General features: G+C 34.7%; 1 protein-coding gene and 1 long non-coding RNA gene across 7 annotated transcripts in view; one reads left to right on the top strand and one right to left on the bottom strand.

The window, feature by feature from the left end:
- Positions 1 to 19,362, top strand: part of ZFYVE16 (zinc finger FYVE-type containing 16) — a 50,910-nt gene that overhangs the window by 28,054 nt on the left and 3,494 nt on the right. For 4 of the 6 annotated variants that reach the window (XM_032847663.1, XM_032847654.1, XM_032847645.1 and 1 more), the window contains 11 exons: positions 193 to 571; positions 2,078 to 2,200; positions 2,881 to 3,036; positions 3,619 to 3,843; positions 7,773 to 7,855; positions 8,603 to 8,707; positions 9,082 to 9,229; positions 10,939 to 11,019; positions 15,443 to 15,605; positions 16,432 to 16,537; positions 18,253 to 18,420. In XM_032847663.1, the coding sequence (XP_032703554.1) occupies positions 193 to 571; positions 2,078 to 2,200; positions 2,881 to 3,036; positions 3,619 to 3,843; positions 7,773 to 7,855; positions 8,603 to 8,707; positions 9,082 to 9,229; positions 10,939 to 11,019; positions 15,443 to 15,605; positions 16,432 to 16,537; positions 18,253 to 18,420 (1,737 nt within the window). The other 2 variants (XR_004381412.1, XM_032847676.1) reach the window with 2 other exon arrangements.
- LOC116861173 overlaps positions 6,909 to 19,362 on the bottom strand; it is a 28,724-nt gene continuing 16,270 nt past the window's right edge. Inside the window, exons 3-4 of the long non-coding RNA XR_004381421.1 lie at positions 15,432 to 15,495; positions 6,909 to 7,110 (exon numbers count right to left, since the gene is read on the bottom strand). This is a non-coding gene — a long non-coding RNA (uncharacterized LOC116861173). The remainder of the gene's footprint in view (positions 7,111 to 15,431; positions 15,496 to 19,362) is intronic.

Here is a 19,362-nt window from a genome sequence, read left to right as displayed (position 1 = left end):
CTAAACCTTTTCTGAATTTAAAGGAGCAAAGTGATATTGTTTGTTAGCAAAGTTGGCTTCTGAAGAGTTTCTGAGCCCATTTTGGTTTTAGTTATTCTTATTAAAAAGGTATCTTTGGCTATAGAGATCAACATTTCATAGTTGAATAGAGAATATGAACTGATGGTTTTTTTTAAATTCCATATTTTACAGACAGTAAACACAGTGGATCATGCCCATTCTACTACAGTGGAAAAAGCAAACAATGAGATAGGAGATATTACAAGAAATGAGATAATTCGGAGTCCTATTTCTCAGGTTCCATCTATGGAAAAACTGCCCATCAGCACAGGCACTGAAGGATTACCTACTACTTGTTCTTTTACACTAAGTGATGATGTTTTTGCAGAAGTTGAGGGACCACCTAGTCCTACTGGTGTCTTAGTTCACAGCATTTTACCTGTTGCTAGTACTTCAGATTATAGGTTACTGTGTGGTATTGACAAGAATGTTTGCAATAAGATTAGTCTTCTACCTAATGATGAGGACAGTTTGCCCCCTCTTCTGGTTGCATCTGGAGAAAAGGGATCAGGTAGGTTAATAGTTATTTAAATTTTAAAAAGAGAGTCTTCTTTCTTTCTTTCTTTCTTTCTTTTTTTTGAAAGAATGTACTGGTAAATTTTGTGACATGTGAAATTCATGTTTTTTAAGCTGAGACAGTTTGGTTGAAATATGTACTATAGCTTGGTATCTTTAGTTTACAAAAAGTCTTGTTATATGAAACTAAATTCTAAAAAGATCTGAACTTTTAAGTTGAATATGACTCATTTATCTCACTTTGAGTCCCTAATTTAGAATGAGGCAAAAGTTTAGTTTGTCAGGGAAACTCATATACTTTTAAACCTGAAAATATTTCCATTTATTAGCGTTTTAACTCTCTATCATTTTTTTCTCAGGCTCCCCCTCCATAGCACCTTTTTTTGTTTTGTTTTTTTAAATAAAGAAAGGAGCATAGTGCCTAAAGAGAGTATTGGATTGGACAGCAAAGCTAGGAATTTTAGTTTCTCATCTGCTACTTAATACATCTATGACTTGAAACATGTTAATCTTTTTGGGCTTTAGTTTCCAGTGTAAAAGATGAGCACCTATTTGATCTCTGTGATCCTTTGCAAGCTGGAGGTTCTCTGACTAGCTCCCACCTCAGAGTAGTTCCCTAGGGATACATCCTTGTCACCCCAGGCATTATGCTGCATCATGCAACCCGAAATGATTGTGTTCTATTCATGATAATATAGGGAAATGAAGTTGAGGATCTCTGTTCCGTCACTGGGAGCCATTTCATGAACCTAGCTATAGTGACAGAAATACCTTAAGCCCTGTATTTCTCATGCCATACATATTTTCCTGTTATTTTCAAGATCCTTTTGATTCTTGGTCAATGACATAGGGCATATGGCAGCAAGCAGTATGTACAACCTGAGTCTAGACTACTTCAAGAGTTGTGAATTTCAGAATTAATTTATGTATGTATTTTTGTTTTTGTTTTTGTTTTTAAAGATTTTATTTATTTGACAGACAGAGATCACAAGTAGGCAGAGAGGCAGGCAGAGAGAGAGGGGGAAGCAGGCTCCCCACTGAGCAGAGAGCCCGATGCGGGGCTCGATCCCAGGACCCCGGGATCATGACCTGAGCCGAAGGCCGAGGCTTTAACCCACTGAGCCACCCAGGCGTCCCAAATTTCAGAATTTATAATTGGAGTGGCTGGCAGTCTTGAATCCACTTTATAAAAATGTTTGTCTTAAAATTGTACAGGGGCTAAAATTATATAAATATACTATTTAATCAATATATTTGCATATATGTCATATATGTAATTTAATGTATCAGGATTTATATGTATTACAATATTAATACCTTTAAGTAGAAAAGTAAAAATGAGTATATAATAATTGTCTAGGGTATTAACTGATTTTTATGAAATGGATTTGCTTTTGTTACTAAGTTTGATCAAGCCATTGGTGGATTTATAATTTTTTTTATTGCAAGCATATTTAACAGGAAGTCATATTCTAACTAATATGTTACTTTCATGATTTAGTGCCTGTAGTAGAGGAACACCCATCTCATGAGCGGATCATTTTGCTTCTTGAGGGCAAAAGTTTTCATCCTGTTACATTTGTCCTAAATGCTAATCTACTGGTGAATGTCAAGTTAGTATTTTGTAAGTAATGATTGATCTTTCTTTGCCTAATTGGTATGTGGGATTTCTGAAATTAATTAAATTTTGACTGGCAACCATGAAAAGTAATCAGCTTTGAATATTGGTTTGTCAGCCACCTATGAATATAAATTTTGCAAATTTATATTCAGTGGGACTTGAAACCAACTTAAAGATTTTTACTAGTGTACTTCATTCAGTCCTAGGTTAAGGATATGGGCTCCTAGCTGTACCTGGTGCTCACAATACAACTGACTATATTTCATATAGCTTTTTGATAAACTGAAAATTAAGCAAGAATCTTGATTTAGTAACAATAAAGACAGTTTTAAAGAAAGCATTTTTTTTATTAAAAATAAGGAAGTAAATAATCCTCAGTACTCAGCAATGAATCTCTCAGCTTTTCATTGTCTGAAACAAACTTGATTCTTATCCACACTACATTTCAGCCTATTAGTACATCTTTTATTTTTATTTTAGTGTTATTTATGAATTGACTCCAAAGATCCCTTCTCTTTTTTACATTCATCTTAAAACAATTCAGTTGTAAAGGTTTTTTTTTGTGAGGAGAACTTTGGGAAAATAAGGAATTTGAAAAGTCGTGCTTCATGCAAAAGACAACTGTATTGTTTCTTCAGCTAATAGAAGTTGATATTTATAGTTGTATGCTTTTATTGCTTAAGATTCCTCAGACAAATATTGGTACTTTTCGACCAATGGACTGCATGGCTTGGGACAGGCAGAAATTATGATTCTTTTATTATGTTTGCCAAATGAAGATACTATTCCAAAGGACATCTTCAAACTATTTATCACCATCTATAAGGATGCTCTAAAAGGTATAGCGTTTTATTTTGAACTGTTCAGAATGGGAGGATGGATTAATTACAGGCATTTATGTTTTGGGCTAGGCTAACTGTACTAAAGATTTATTTTGTGAAAAGACTGATTTCTTAAAAGATCTTAGTTATCATTTTCAGTCTCCTTAAATCTAGCATTTTATGTGATTAGTGTCTTTATACTAATTTTTTTAATTTTAGAAATGGAAAGTTTAAAATTTTTTTTTAAATTTTTTTATGTTAAAGATGGAAATATATTTGCCTTCTTGATTTTTTTAATACGTTTTGTATACTTATCTGTCTAAGATTGGGGGAGATGATGAATTTTCACACATGCAGTAAAGAGAAAAATTTAAAACCCCCTATGGTTAAAAATATTTTCATATTTTTGTTCACAATTCCCAACCTCCAGGAATAACTGAACTTTGTGCAAACAAGTTATTCAATAGATGTTTCTTCAAGTATGGAAATAAGAAAAAAATCCCACATTGCTGTTATTTAAGAAAGTTTATACTGCAACATTCAAACTCAGAATGCCTTTAAAATAACTTAAAGTCTTTTTATTAATGGTTTTATTTCCAGGAAAGTACATAGAAAACTTGGACAATATTACTTTTACTGAGAGTTTTCTCAGTAGTAAGGATCATGGAGGATTTCTGTTTATTACACCTACTTTTCAGAAACTTGATGATCTCCTTTTACCAAGTAATCCTTTTCTTTGTGGAATTCTTATTCAGAAGCTAGAGATTCCCTGGGCAAAGGTGTTTCCTATGCGCTTAATGTTAAGACTGGGTGCCGAATATAAAGGTAAGTTTTAGAATAATAAATCACATAGGTTCAAATGTAATAAATGTAAAATAAGAATTTCAGGGATATCATTAAAATAAGATTTTAATGAATTTAAGGGGACTACCTTTGTTTTGATAAACTTTTAAAATTCCAAGACAACCCTCTTCTACTTCCAAATGAGTCATCTAGACAACCTTGGTATGTCATGAAGTTTCTAGATGTTCATAATTATATTAACTTACCTTAAAAAAAATTTTTTTTTAATCTCATAACAAAATACAGAAAACATTGAAAGGCTTTCTTAAAAGCATGTACTATAGGGAGCTCATTTTGTTATATATTTGTTATGTTTTCTATATTTGTTATGTTTCCTATATTTCCTAAATTATTTTCCCTCTGAATTTGTATACATCATAAAGCCAAACATGAAGGATTGTGAAATAATGGTTCCAGTTTATGTATATGTTTATTTCTAAGTCGAAATCATTTTTCGTGTTAAAATTTTTGAATTCCCACCTTTTATCCTTGACTTTTTTCAAGAAATTATTTATTGCATATAAAGTATATCAAATGAAGTTTTAGGCATTTGATTCTAATTAAATAGGTATTTCCTTGGAGGAAAATTAAATGGAGGGGATTTATAAAATTTATAAATATTTCAAAATGGACAAATTCAGTGAAAGAGATCTAAATCTCTTTGGCAAATTTAGTAAACTCTTTGATTTTGTGAGGGAAGTCTTTACCATTTAGGACTTTTTAAAAAAAGATTTGTTTGTTTATTTTAGAGAGGAGAGGGGAGTGCATGGGAGCCAGGGGAGGGACAAAGTGAGAGACAGAATCTTAAGCATGTTTGACTCCCCACTGAGCATGGAGTCCAGCTCTAATCTTGATTTCACAACCCTGACATCATGACCTGAGCTGAAACCAAGAGTTGGATGCTTAACCAACTAAGCCACCCAGGCAGCCCACCATTTAGGTTGTAAATATGTGATGCTGTTGTGTAAAAAGTATCAAAATGGAAATGTCATCGCAGGTTTTTTACTGTGTAAACTATAGAGCTTATGAAAGTTTATTTTGCATCAAGTGTTTCATCCATTCAGCCTGATATTTTGTCTCTGTAGCCTGATATTTTGTCTCTGCTATAAATACTTGAATGCTATTTTTATGGAAAGTTAAGTCAATATATAATCTTAAGTCATCACATATTATATCGACATATAATTTATAAGTTTGCTCCGTATTTTAGTCAGTATCAGTTTTAGATACTAAATGTGTTTTTCTCACACACAAAGAAGGAAAACCATGGAGCAACTTGTGGGATTTCTCAGAGGATCACAGGGGTTGGAGCTGCAAAGCTATGATGCTGTTTAGTGATGATGAAGATAAAAACCTCCCGTTATACAGGTTTTTCCCACTGTCCGAAAGTAGAACGTTCCTGTGAAACCTTTTGTAAGCCAAAATGGCATAAAGCAAAGAAACCATTACCATTTCTTTGTTGTTGTTGTTTAAAGATTTATTTATTTATTTATTTATTTATTTATTTGAGGAGGCAAGGGGCAGAGGGAGAGAGGAGCACAAGCTGATTCTGCACTAAGCATGGAGTCAGATGCAGGACTCCATCCCACGACCCATGAAATCATGACCTGAGCTGAAACCAAGAGCCGAAAGCTCAACCAACAGTGTCACCCAGGCACCCCAGCCAGTACCATTTCATAAACACAAAAACCTATTTAATATTTCTTTCAGTTAGTGAAAACAGGTTCTAACATGGGTCTTTTGTAAAAGCAAGTGGTATAAAGCAAACTTTTGGATGGGAGGAAGCTTGTACATAGAAATTAATTAGTCTTCACTATTTTTTGAGTTCATTGTGTACTGCTGGATTTTAGATATACTGACATTTTGATGTTACTGGTGCCCATGCCTCTAGATATGAACTTGCAAATGTGATGTATGTATGTATATGTGTTTGTTAGAGATAATGGATGTATGGAAGATTTAATGGCAAAAATTAGAGTCCCAAGATTAGAGACTGAAAATAGTGGTCTGAAATTAGTAATTTTCAAATGGGGATTATCTACACTTAAGTTTGGAATACCATTCACTGTTGATTTAAATGATTTATGAGGTCCTTTATAACTCTGACAGAATATCTAAGTCATAACCTTTTGAAAATACTGTTCCAAATAAAATTACCTCAGTCAAGTTGTAAAGGATGTTCCCTTATTCATAAAAGATGGAGTAAGAAGGCATCATTTATCTTAATCATATCTTATTTTAATGTCTTTTACCACTAATGCCCTATGTTTTTTTTCCAGTCTGCAGCCTCTGTCCTCTAAATAACATAGTTGTCCTTTTAAAAATTAAAAAATAGGGGTGCCTGGGTGGCTCAGTGGGTTAAAGCCTCTGCCTTCGGCTCAGGTCTGATCCCAGGGTCCTGGGATGGAGCCCCTCATTGGGCTCTCTGGTCAGCAGGAAGCCTGCTTCTCTCTCTCTCTCTCTCTCTCTCTCTGCCTGCCTCTCTGCCTACTTGTGACCTCTGTCTGTCAAATAAATAAATAAAATCTTTTAAAAAATAAATTAAATAAAAATAAAAAATAGGGGCACCTGGGTGGCTCAGTCATTTAAGTGTCTGACTTCAGCTCCAGTCATGATCTCAGGGTACTGGAATCGAGCCCCATGTCAGGCTCATTGCTTAGCGGGGAGTATGCCTGTCCCCTCTGCTCCTCCCTACTGCTTGTGCTCTCTCTCGCTCTCTCTTAAATAAATAAATAATCTTCAAAAAACAAAACACCTTAAAAAAATATGTTGGTAGTAACAAAGATGTGAGTCACTCTGACTTAATTTTTTTTTTCTTTTTCTTTCTTTCTTTTTTTTTTTTTTTTTGGACAGAGAGCGAGATCACAAGTAGGCAGAGAAGCAGGCTATGGGAGGGGGGAGCAGGCTCCCTGCTGAGCAGAGACCCTGACTTGGGGCTCCATCCCATGACCCTGAGACCTGAGCCGAAGGCAGAGGCTAAACCCACTGAGCTACCCAGGTGCCCCCTGAATTAAATTTTTAAAATAGATGTCAGGTATTGTGTTTTCTTAGAATTTTAAGGATATATATTCATATAAAAGATATGAGAGAGGTTTGTTTGCTTAGTGATCTAGGCTGAGAACTGAAGGTTAAAAAGGTTTCTGCTTTTTATCATTATAGAAATTGTCTTACCTTCCTTTTCTTCCAGAAGCCCTGCTGCATTGCCAGCCAAATAGCTTTTCCTTTTTGGTGAATAACACTTATAGTGCCCTAAAGAAAGAGAAAAGTAGTTAGGTGATAGACTTCATGTTCCTTCTATTTCTCTGCACTGACTTCTCTTACTCTCTGTGCCCCTTTTATCAGGCTGACCCAGGAACTGTAAAAGTTTACCGTTGGCTATAAATTTGCACAATTTAACATTAATTATACATGCTTTAAAAATCTTGAGTTCTTCATATTTCTCTTTAAATTATCAGAACTTTGTAGGGTTCTCTCCAGTTACTATAATTTTCCTGTCATCATCCTTTTGTGGAGACAACATGTATAATGAAAAGATGAAATGCTTTGGAATCAGGCAAGCCTAAATTTCAAATCTTTTTCACTGGTTATTAACTTAGTCACCATAAGCAAGTTTATTAATCTCTTATGTCTCTACTTTCCCATTAGTAAAGTAGGAGTAAACATATTTGCCTCACTGAGTTGTTTTAGGGCTTAGATAAGATGTTGTATATAAAGTTCCTAGTTCAGTGTAGCATCCAGTAGATGCACACTAGAAGTTAATGTAGCTCTCACTTTCCCCAAAGAACTGATTGGCTGGTATTTAGCCATAAAGTTTGAGAAATGAGAAGTAAAAGTAATAAATTCAAGACTTTTTTGTTTTTTTGTGGGGTTTTTTTTTTTGACAGTAACTAGTTTTCCTTTCTTGTGTATAGCATATCCTGCTCCTCTAACAAGTGTTAGAGGCCGAAAACCTCTTTTTGGAGAAATAGGACACACTATTATGAACTTACTCGTTGTGAGTAATCAAACTATTAAGTGTTTTTACATTACTATTTTAAAATTTTGTTTAGCATGTTCAACATATTTATATTTTCTGATTTTAATTTGGCATATTTGGGATAATGGAAGTTCATTTATAATGTAGCTTAATTTATTTAGCATAAATGGGCTCTGTTTTTAATGAATTGCTTTTTGGAACACATCTCCTAATAAATGTGTACCTGACTGTAAATGTTTTTTGATTCATTCTGCTGCAGTGCTTTCACTTGTAGGTAATGTGAGATCTACACAGTTGTTGAAGTGTTAGCAAAAGTGTTAACTAAGTCAATCAGTTTGGGGATTTTGAGCAAATTGCGGTCCAGATTTCCTCATTTGTAATAAGAAGAATTGGATTAGATAAGCTCAGGTTCCCTTCCACCTCTTTTTTCTGTAATTGTTTTATCTATAACCATAGAAAAGTATTTTAGTGGACTTATACATGTTTACTTTGAAGACCTAGTTTGGAAGATCTGTAATTGGAAAGTGAGTTCACCCCCAGATACTACAGAATTCTTCCTGAGAATGATATTCTTTATTACTATTGTGGAGTAGTTAGAAGGATTAGTTGTTTTTTTTCAGTTGGCAGTGCTTTCTAGATGGCATTTTGATAGTTATGTATCAGAAGTCTTAAAATGATGGACAATCTTATAAAAGGATTTAATGAATGGGTAAAATGTTCGTGGACAGTTTAAGGTTTATGGAAATGTCATTATTTTATATGTAGGACCTTCGAAATTACCAATATACCTTGCATAATATAGATCAGCTATTGATTCATATGGAAATGGGGAAGAGCTGCATAAAAATACCTCGGAAAAAATACAATGATGTAAGTTTAATTTCTTCATACAGATTTTGAAGATAATTATTGGACATTAGATTTCTTTAAAAGTGTGTTAATTTGTTTTGAATCAGACTGTCTAATACATAATGGCAAAAAAATACTATTTTTGAAATTTTAGATTTATTTCCTAATAAGGGATTTGTTTTATCCTGTTCTTTAAAACTTTTCTCTTTACTGTTTTATCTATTAATTAAGGTAATTTTATCGTAAAACATTTGTTTCCATCACATTCTCGGAGTTATCCAGACCAAGGCTTGATAATTATGAAGCTGGTCAGAAATGTGGCCCTTTGAATGACTATAACTAATAAAGACATAACATGTTAGTAGTGTTTCTAAATGAGTGTTGTTTTTCTCTAGGTAATGAAGGTTATAAATTCTTCCAATGAGCATGTCATTAGCATTGGAGCTAGTTTTAGTACTGAAGCAGATTCTCACCTAGTCTGTATACAAAACGATGGCATTTATCAAACACAGGCCAACAGTGCCACTGGCCATCCTAGAAAAGGTAAGAAAGTGTTGGTTTCTAGTATGATCTATAAAACTACCTCAATAAATGGAATTCCTTTTTAAAGGGGCAATATATATATTTTACTTTTTGCTGATTGTTGGTAATAATACAATACCATTTAAAATTTGAGCTACACAAACAGATAAAAATTGCTTCTAGTTTGTGTTTTCTTCTTGGGCTACATTAGGTTTTTTAAAGACTTGGAACACTGTATTTATTTTGATACCTTCAGGTCTAATTTATCCTATATGGTGTGAATCTTATTTTCACTAATTTCTCTCTGGAATGGGGTGTGTGTTACCTTTGTTTGCTCTCTGCTCCAACTCCTCTTAGGGGAGTAAAGCCTGGATAAGGATGAAGAATGGTTTATAAAACTGTAAGTAGCTGGGGATATAGAAATGGTAAAGATGGTAGAGTAGCATATGTGAGTGACATTACTCTCAGTTCTGGCTGAATGGCCTCAGTGACTTCTGTGATTGTCAAATCCTTGCAGTAGGGGGACTAACATACTGAAATTTAAGTAGAAGTGAGTATTTCAGAAAATTAATACATTTTAAAATAACATATTTAACACAGTCTGACATCCTGACTGCTAGTAAAATTAGCAGCCTCTGATTATAAAGGTAATGTATACTTACTTCGTAAACTTCGTAAGTTTGAGAAATAAGTTTTAAAAAGTAGTAAAAAAAAAACTGCCAAGATACAGCCATTGTGGACATTTTAATATATTTCCTTCTTATATTAGTATATATCTATTAAATTGATGGTTTTATATTGGATATTCACACTTTTTTTTTTTACTTAATATGTCATTAATACTTTTGTAATTAAAATGTAACAACTATTTAATATTTGTTTGTTGAATAGGTATATGTGTTTCAACATTTGAAAGGTATAGGTATCTACAGTGTGAAATCTCCTTTCTTCCCTTGACTCCCAAGTTTACCCTCTCCTCTTCCCCATAGGCACCAAACCAATGTTATCAGTTTTTTGTATATCCTTTTAGAAACATTTTTGCTTGCATGTATATTTAAGCAAACACACACACATCTTTTCTTCCACTTTTTAATTCTTACTTTAAAAATAATTTTTAGCAAATTTCTTCCACTTTTTTAAAATAAGTCATAACATGTGTTCCATTCTGCACCTTGCTTTTAACACACCTTGGAGATGATTCTTTTAGTATAAAAAGAACTTCTGCATTTTCCATAACTTTTCACTTTATCTGTGTACATCATATAATTGTCTCATTAATGGACATAGGTGTTACCAATTCTTGGTTATTTATAAAAATGCACTATTAATAACCTTGTATATATGTGCAATTCCTAGTTGTGGAATTGGTGTGTCAAAGGATATATATATTTATCATTTTAATAGGTAATTATTAAGTTGTCTTCCATAGAGATTCCTCTGATTTATGCTCTTACCAATGGTATGTATTTGATTTCCCATATTTCCATTGACAGAGAGACAAACATTTTAAGTAGTACAGTAGCTATCAGTTATTATATACAAACATTCCATAACCTTTATGCCATATTTTATCTTAACTTGGTTTAGTTTGCTTTTTTTAATTAGCTTTCTAATATAAGTGGTATGGGCATTTATGAAGTACTTAAATGTACCATGCTCCACATTATACAGTTAACAAACATAGCATTAAAAAAAGGCAAGTTAAAACATAAATGTATTTTTCTTATCAGTGACAGGTGCAAGTTTTGTGGTATTCAATGGAGCTCTAAAAACATCTTCAGGATTTCTTGCTAAGTCCAGCATAGTTGAAGGTATGAGTTTCATCTTTAGGATTGTTTTAATGTTAAGATATTTTCCATTTCCTTTTAAAATTAATTTGATACTTATAAAAGAATATATGGGGGTGCCTGGGTGGCTCAGTCAGTCAGTTAAGCGTCTGCCTTCGGCGCAGGTCATGATTCCAGGGTACTGGGATCAAGCCCCTCATCAGGCTCCCAGGGAGCCTGCTTTTTCCTCTCCCTCTGCCTGCTGCTCTACTTGTGCTCTCTCTCTCTCTGCCAAATAAAATATTTGAAAAAAAAAAAAAAGAAAAAAAAGAACATATGTCAGTTATAAAACACAGTACCATAAACTTAACATGAAATCATTACCCAGCTCAAGAAGTAGAACATGGTCAATATTTGGGTCTACATTAAGCATAACAACTTTGCCATAACCTGTACTTCCTGCCTGTACAAAGCCTAAAAGTCAGCCTGAGGTAAGAGCTAGGCATTTCTTTACATGCGAACATCTTGAGTATGCATACAGTATTGTACATGTGTGTGGCCTTCTAAATTCCCAGAAATATGTGAAGAGCTTTTCAGAACCCTTATGGACCTCTCATTCACCAGCTTTTCCTTTTTTAAGTCTTTGGTTGGTCTGTTTGCGTCTGCTATTATCTGCTGCCACAGGTAGCTGAGATGTTAATCATTGGCTTCTAATTGTTTTTCACAGATGCTCCCTTAGAAAAAACTTTTTGCACTGGGCAAAATACTCAACATGAAAAAAAAAAAAAATATATATATATATATAAATTCTCTGATAATGAGGCTTTGAAGGAGCACCAGCCTCCAGTGGCTACCAGACTGTTTTCACCATGATTCCAGGCTATTGGCTTCTGAGGCTTCCACTGAGCTATAGAGGAGTGAATGGGACTAGGAAGGTTAAAATGACAAAAAGAACAAAGCTTGCTGTTCTTATGAAGATCCAGCCATTTTTCTTAAATAAATACTCCCCAGATTGCTGCAAGCCTTTGTTTAATTTCCAGGGTTCTGAAAAAATTTCTTCTGACTTTTTATTAGTTTCATTGTTCTTTAGGAGGAGAGTATTTTTGGAGATCGTTATGTCTGCTTTTTCACTAATGTCATCCTCCATACTATCTCAAACATAGCTTTATGGGAAGCCCTTCCATCTCTGATGCCACACACATGCTTTTTTCCTTTTTTCAGTAGTGCCTCTAAGCCTTTTGATTTTCCATATTAATTTTAGGATCAACTTACAGGTTCTAAATGGTCCATTGGAATTGCATTAAGTCACCAGATTAATTTTGAGAAAAACTGGTATATTTTCCATTCTCAGTGTTCCTATCCATAAAAACAGGCTATCCTCAATTCAGAAAATATTCAGTGTCTTTCAATAAAATTTTATAGGGCTGCCTGGCTGACTCAGTCAGTAGAGCATGCCACTCTTGATATCAGGGTTGTGGGTTTGAGCCCCATGCTGGGTGTAGAGATTACTTAAAAATGAAACATTTTTAAAAATAAAAATTTACAGTTTTTGTATAGGTCTTACATATCTTTTTTTTATTTGAGGGGGTGGGGGAGGGGCAGGGTGAGGGGACATGGAAGGTGGGGAGAGTGAGAGAGAGAGAGAGAGAGACTGAAGAATCCCAAGCATGGAGCCTGACTCTAGGGCCAGTCCCACAACCCTGAGATCATGACCTGAGCTGAAATCAAGAGTCAGTCGCTTAACCAAGAGCTACCCACAAGCCCCACATATCTTTTGATTTATTTCTGTAACATAGATTTTATTACTGATGTAAATTTATCTTCTTAAATTAAAATTTTTTTCTCTTTTGATATATAGAAATTCATTTTTATTTCTGTATTTTTATTTTATAATCAGCTATACTCCTGAACTCTTATTTAAAATAATTAGCCAGGGCACCTGGGTGATGGCTCAGTCAGTTAAGTGTCTGCCTTCAGCTCAGGTCAGGATCTCAGGGTCTTGGGATCAAGCCCTTCATCAGGCTCCCTAGTCAGTGGGGAGTCTGCTTTTCCCTCTTTCTCTTTCTGCCCCTCCCCCTTGTTTGTGTGCTTGTTCTCTGTCTCAAATAAAAATAAATAAAATCTTTTTTAAAATAAATATGTTATTGTGTTGACATATTTTTGTTGATTTTTTTAAAAGATTTTATTTATTTATTTATTTAGGGGGGAGAGAGAGTTTGCCCTGTGACCTCAATTCTCTATCTAAGAGTTGTTCATTTTCAGTTTGTTCAGCATTTGTCTTGTGAGAATGGAAGGGACAACATCCAGGCTCTCTATATGTTGGAGCAGACACAAGAAGTCAGTAGCATTTTTTGTAATATAAGTTGGTTGGCTTTCGTTTATCTGAAGCTGTCCTTATTTCATTCTTAGTTTTGAAGGATATTTTTGGTAGTTACAGAATTCTCTGAAAGTTTTCATTTTCCTTGAAGATGTCATCTCGTCTTTTGGCCTCCCTTGTTGCTAATGAAGTCAGTATAATTTTTTATATTTCTTTCCCTGTATTTAAAGTGCCCTTTTTCCAGTCTGTTTTCAAGATACCCTCTTTATCTTTGGTTTTCACCTGTTTACTATGATATACCCTAGTGTGGTTTTCTTTGTATTTCTCCTGCTTGGTATTTATGGAGCTTCTGGATATGTGTGTCAATATTTTTCATCAAATTTGAGGAATTTCTTACATTATTTATTTTTTAAAATCCCAATCTTTTTCTCCTAGGAGATATCTATATATTTATATATGTATGTATGCATGTGTGTATCTATATTTATAGATATACCTCTTTTATATCATACCTTGGGTCCTTGATGCTGTTTATTTTTCTTTAATCATTTTTCTCTAGGTTCTTTATTCTTTAAGATTTTATTTATTTATTTGTCAGAGAGAGAGAGAGCATAAGCTGGGGGAGGGGAAGGTAGAGGGAGAAGCTGGCTCCCACTGACCAAGGAGCCCGCTCCCACTGACCAAGGAGTCCAATGCAGGATTTGATCCTAGGAGCCTGGGATCATGACCTGAGCCGAAGGCAGACGCTTAACCACCTGAGCCACCCAGGTATCCCCCTCTAGGTTCCTTAGATTGAAACATTTTTATTGATCTTTCTTCATGTTCTCTGAGTCTTTTTCTTGCCACGTTCAGTCTACTGTTAAGCCTGTCCATTGAGGTTTCAATTTCAGGTTACACTTTTCAGTTCTACAATGTCCCTTTAGGTTTTTTAAGTTTCTATTTCTCTGTTAAGATTTTGTAAACCTGTTTATTCATTTAGCCCATATTTGCTTTCCTTTTTTTTTTTTTTTTTTACTGTTTTGCTTTAGTTCTTTGAATATATTTTAGAATAGATGTTTTGAAGTATGTGTGTATTTAATCCATTGTCTTGGCTATCTCATGGTTGGTTACAGTTGTATGGAGGCTCATTTTCTTACAGTTCTCTCTGGTAATTTTCGATTATGTACTTGTCATTGTTAATAGGTTTTAAGACTTTAGATTGTTAGCTTTCTCTGAAGAAGTCTTATTTATGTTTAAGCAGGCATTTTCATAGCAAATCATGTTGAGCTTGTGTAGTCTGTATTTTTCACTTTGTTAACAGATGGATCTGTGGAACTCCTAAGGTGTTTACAGTCTGGCAGGACTCATTCTTTGAATCCATTTTGCCTACAGATTTTGTAAGGGCTTTATTTTGCTTTGCCACAGTGTAAGTTAATGAAGTGCTCATAAGGTCTCTCTATTGTGGTTGGTCCATACTGCCAATATCCCCCAGCATTGCTTGATTTCTAGTATCTCTTTTCTGTTCCCAAACCTAATAGCTGTTCTCTTTTAGGAGTCATCTAGTCTCACCCTATTAATGTGTCCCCAGTTGTGTCCCAAGTTCTAGTCCAAGGACTCAAAGGGACCCTTACACACTGTCTTCTGGTGCCTTCCTCTTCAATGTCTTGACCCCAGATTCCAGGCTTCCCCAGATTCCAGACTTCCCCAAACTTACCTCTGATTTCTCAGGCCAATGTGGCCATTGTAGGTTGAATGGGTCACCAGGCAGAATTGTCTTAAAACAAGGAGCCTGGGCAGTTGTAGGCTTACCTGTTGAGTTTTCCTCTAGGAGTCACAGTATTGCACTTCTTCTTGTTCAGTATCTGAAAACAACTGCCTCATACATTTTGTCTAGTTTTATGGCTGGTTGTTATGAAAGGAGAGTTGGGCATCAGTAATCTCATTATAGTTGGTAATGAAAAATCTCACCATTATTTAACTGTTTTTTAAAAAAAGAATCCTTAACTTTGAAATATTTTTCATATTTCCTAGTAGAAAACAATCATTAAGATTATTTAACAGATGATGTAAACCTTGTATCTTATGCAGAACATATTTTGATAGCAAATTTTATGGATTAGACATATAAATTGGTATTTAATAAAAGGGATGTGAAACATACCTCATTATTAGATGGCTTGATGGTACAAATAACACCAGAGACTATGGATGGCTTGCGGCTTGCTCTACGAGAACAAAAAGACTTTAAAATTACATGTGGGAAAGTTGATGCTGTAGACCTAAGAGAATATGTGGATATCTGCTGGGTAGATTCTGAAGAAAATGGAAACAAAGGGTAAGAATTTTCTGTTACTAAAATGTAATTGATTTGGTGGAGGGGGAAGGATAAAAATGTCCTAACAAATTAAACATTTTATGAATAAATATAGAATTATGCCATTAATTTAAATGCTTATGCACTAATGAATATAGTCTGTTTTTTCAGACATGTACCTAACCAGCCTTCGGTGTATTTTCTTGGCCAGAATGCTATAAACTTTTAAAGGGTGGTCAGTTTGGGAGGGGACCGTGATAAAATGTGCATTGTGCAGCAATGTGACCTCGATGCCAGTGTACTTTTTCTGTTGTTTCGTATCTATTTTTGTGAAGTAAGTAAAGGATTCCCTTTGAGTGTTTAGTCTGTTTTTTATTGATTCACTATAAATACAACTGAATTAAATAATACACACACTAGAGGCCTTATAGAATATTACTGCCACTCCTTCTTTTCAATTATTATTTTCTTTCTTTTTTTTTTTTTGGAGATTGGTTAAAGGGTCTACAGCAAATAAGGAAAAAGAGGGCTAATGCTGAGGGATTCTAAGTTTTTAAAATTCTAAAGTTTTTAAAATTCATGAGACCGCTTTTCTGTTAGGAAACTAAGGCATTTTAAACCTCAGGTCTGAATTGGGCATATGAAAGAGTATATATAAATTGCTACACAATCAGTAAGTCTTGGTAAATGGATGGACTATAGTTTTAATTATTTTGTATGTAATTGAGCTATCCTAGTTATGAATATATATAAATATATAGTTTTCATATATTTTCTCCTTATTTGTTCAAATCTAATATTTCATAGAAAGCAATTTGGTATTAATACTACATGTTTTATCCTATAGTGTTATTAGTTCAGTGGATGGAATATCATTACAAGGATTTCCAAGTGAAAAAATAAGACTGGAAGCAGATTTTGAAACCGATGAGAAAACTGTAAAGTGTACGGAGGTAACTGAGAAAGAAGATTCCTTTCCTTTACATATTGTATTTGGATATGGCTTTTTAAATTTTTTTTAACTTGGGGAGATTTCTCATTGCAGCTTATTAATACTTTTTACATTACATCTTGAAACACATTTATTTTCACCCTAGACTGCCTTTTACATACCAGATTTGGGTTTCTATAAGATTATTTCAGGCTATTGTATGCTGGTACTCCCTGCCAGCTCACAATTAAGTTTGGCAGCATTGCCATCTTTGTACAGTATATGTTATTTGACCATATTATTTTCATTTTGCTGTTATTTTACAAAAAATATATATGTAAATTTTTAAAAAAACCTTATTTATTTACTTATTTATTTATTTTCAGTAGGCTCCATGCTGGGCCTACTTAATGCAGGGCTTGAACTCACAACCCCAAGATCAAAACCTGAGCTGAGATCAAGAGTCAGTTGCTTAGCTGTGACTGAACGACCTAGGCACCCCCCAAAATAAAATATTTTATAGATAACAGTTTATAGTCAGCATTCACATATGAAAATTATTTTTGCACGTTCCAACTTTTTTTAAACTAAAAGGATATGAAATTATAGACTCCCAATCCCTTAGTGTACTTCTGTACTCCTACTCACTCTGCCTTCTGGGTCAGGCAATCTGTTACTAATATTTTTTGTATTCTATGTGATTTTTACGCATTACAAGATAGATAGAAACTATAGAGGATATAGAAATTATAGAACATTGGGGCACCTGTGTGGCTCTGTTGGTTGAGCGTCAGCCTTTGGCTCAGGTCATGATCCTGGGGCCCTAGGATCAAACCCTGGTCAAGCTCTCTGCTCAATGGGGAGTCTCCTTCTTTCTCTCCCTCTGCCTGCTGCTCTCTTTTTGTGCTTTCTCGGTCAAATGAATAAGTAAAATCTTTAACAACAACAACAACAAAAGAAATTATAGAATATTATTTCTTTGTTTGATCTTAACTTTATTAAGATGTCCTTACAGGAAGGTGCTGTTATAGGGTGGACTCATTAGTGCACTTCTCTAAACTGAATTAATAGGGCTTTTGTTGCAAGTTAATTTTAGGTAAAAATAGCTAAGTCATGCCATAGTCCATAATCTTTGGTTTTAGGCTTTTACTACTTACAGATCAAAATATATATTTACACACACAGTGTTGTTGATGTTGTTGTTTTTAATTTTAAAGATTTTATTTATTTGAGAGAGAGGGAGAGTGAGCACCAGCAGGGGGAGAGGCAAAGGAAGAGGGAGAAGCAACCCCCGCCCCCTACTGAGCAGGAAGCCCGACATGGGGCTGGATCCCAGGACCCTGAGATCATGACCTGAGCCAAAGGCAGATGCTTAACTGACTAAGCCACCCAGGTGTCCCACAGACATTGCCTTTAACTAATGAATTTTATGGCATTAACATTAGAATTCTGGGGTGCCTGGGTGGCTCATTGGGTTAAGCCTCTGCCTTCAGCTCAGGTCATGATCTCAGGGTCCTGGGATCAAGCTCTGCATCAGGCTCTCTGCTCAGTGGAGAGCCTGCTTCCTCCCACCCCCGCCTGCCTTTCTACCTACTTGTGATCTGTCGAATAAATAAATAGAATCTTTTTTAAAAAATTGGAATTTTATTAATAAAGTTAAATTGAAAGTAGCAGTTGTACTTTTAAAGCTGCTTTTAATCTTAATCATGACTTGTTTTCTAATTAAATACATTTCAGGTGTTCTACTTTCTTAAGGACCAGGATTTATCTGTTTCAGCAACGCGTTACCAGTTTGCAAAAGAAATAGCCATGGCTTGTAGTGCTGCACTGTGCCCTCACTTGAAAACTCTAAAGAGAGATGGGATGAATAAAATTGGTCTCAGAGTTTCCATTGATACTGATATGGTGAGACATGTTTTTGTGATGTATTTTTAAATGAATGTATCATATATTAAAATAATCCAATGGAGTTATTTTTTATTGGGGATGAATGAAGAGAACTAAAATGTTGAACATCAGTATGTGCTACATACTTCCTCTACAATTATCACCTTTACTCCCCACAACAGGGGTCAGCAAACTTTTTTGTAAAAGGCCAGACAGTACATGTTTTAGGCATTATGGGCTATATGATGTCTTTTACAGCTATTCAGTCCTGCCATTATAGTGCACGAGTAGCCATAGACAGTATGTAACTAATGAGCTCACCATGTTCCAATGAAACTTTGTTTATAAAAGTAATTGGTGGGCCACTTTGGCCCACAGGCCATAGTTTGCTGACCTCTGCACTATAGCAGTCCTGCTTGATAAGTAGGTTTTTTATTTTTTCATTCTGACTTTATTCTAAATTCACGATTTAAAAATTTAAAAAGTCCAAAAGTGTTAGAAGAGGAAAAACTTAGTCTTTTCCTTCCCATGTAAGGAAAAAGCAGTTCTTCCCTACCTTGGCTTTTTCTTCCTGTGAAATCTCTTTTACTACACAAAATACTTCATTTCTGACACTTCTGGTCACCAAATATATAGAGGGTTTCCCTCTTCCAACAAGCAGTTCTTAGATACCAGCAGGATATCCAGGAATTCAACTCAATTTTGACACTCTCTACCCAGATATCATCAGATGCCACAGGTTAAAGGTTCAGTCCTATAAGACTGTGCCTGCACATGCCTTTAGGTGCTGATCATGCGCCCTGGTTATTGGCCGTGCTTCTGACCAACCAGCTATAGATCAGAAGTTCTAACAACTCCCTCCTTGGGTTTAATTACTTTGCTAGTGCTGCTCACAGAACACAGGGAAACACTTATGTTAACCACTTTATTAAAGGATATACAGATGAAGACATATACATA

Source organism: Lontra canadensis, unplaced genomic scaffold (genome assembly GCF_010015895.1).
Source record: "Lontra canadensis isolate GAN:19392208 unplaced genomic scaffold, GSC_riverotter_1.0 scaffold4, whole genome shotgun sequence".
Taxonomy (NCBI): Eukaryota; Metazoa; Chordata; class Mammalia; order Carnivora; family Mustelidae; genus Lontra; species Lontra canadensis.
This window is presented reverse-complemented; position numbering and strand designations above follow the sequence as displayed.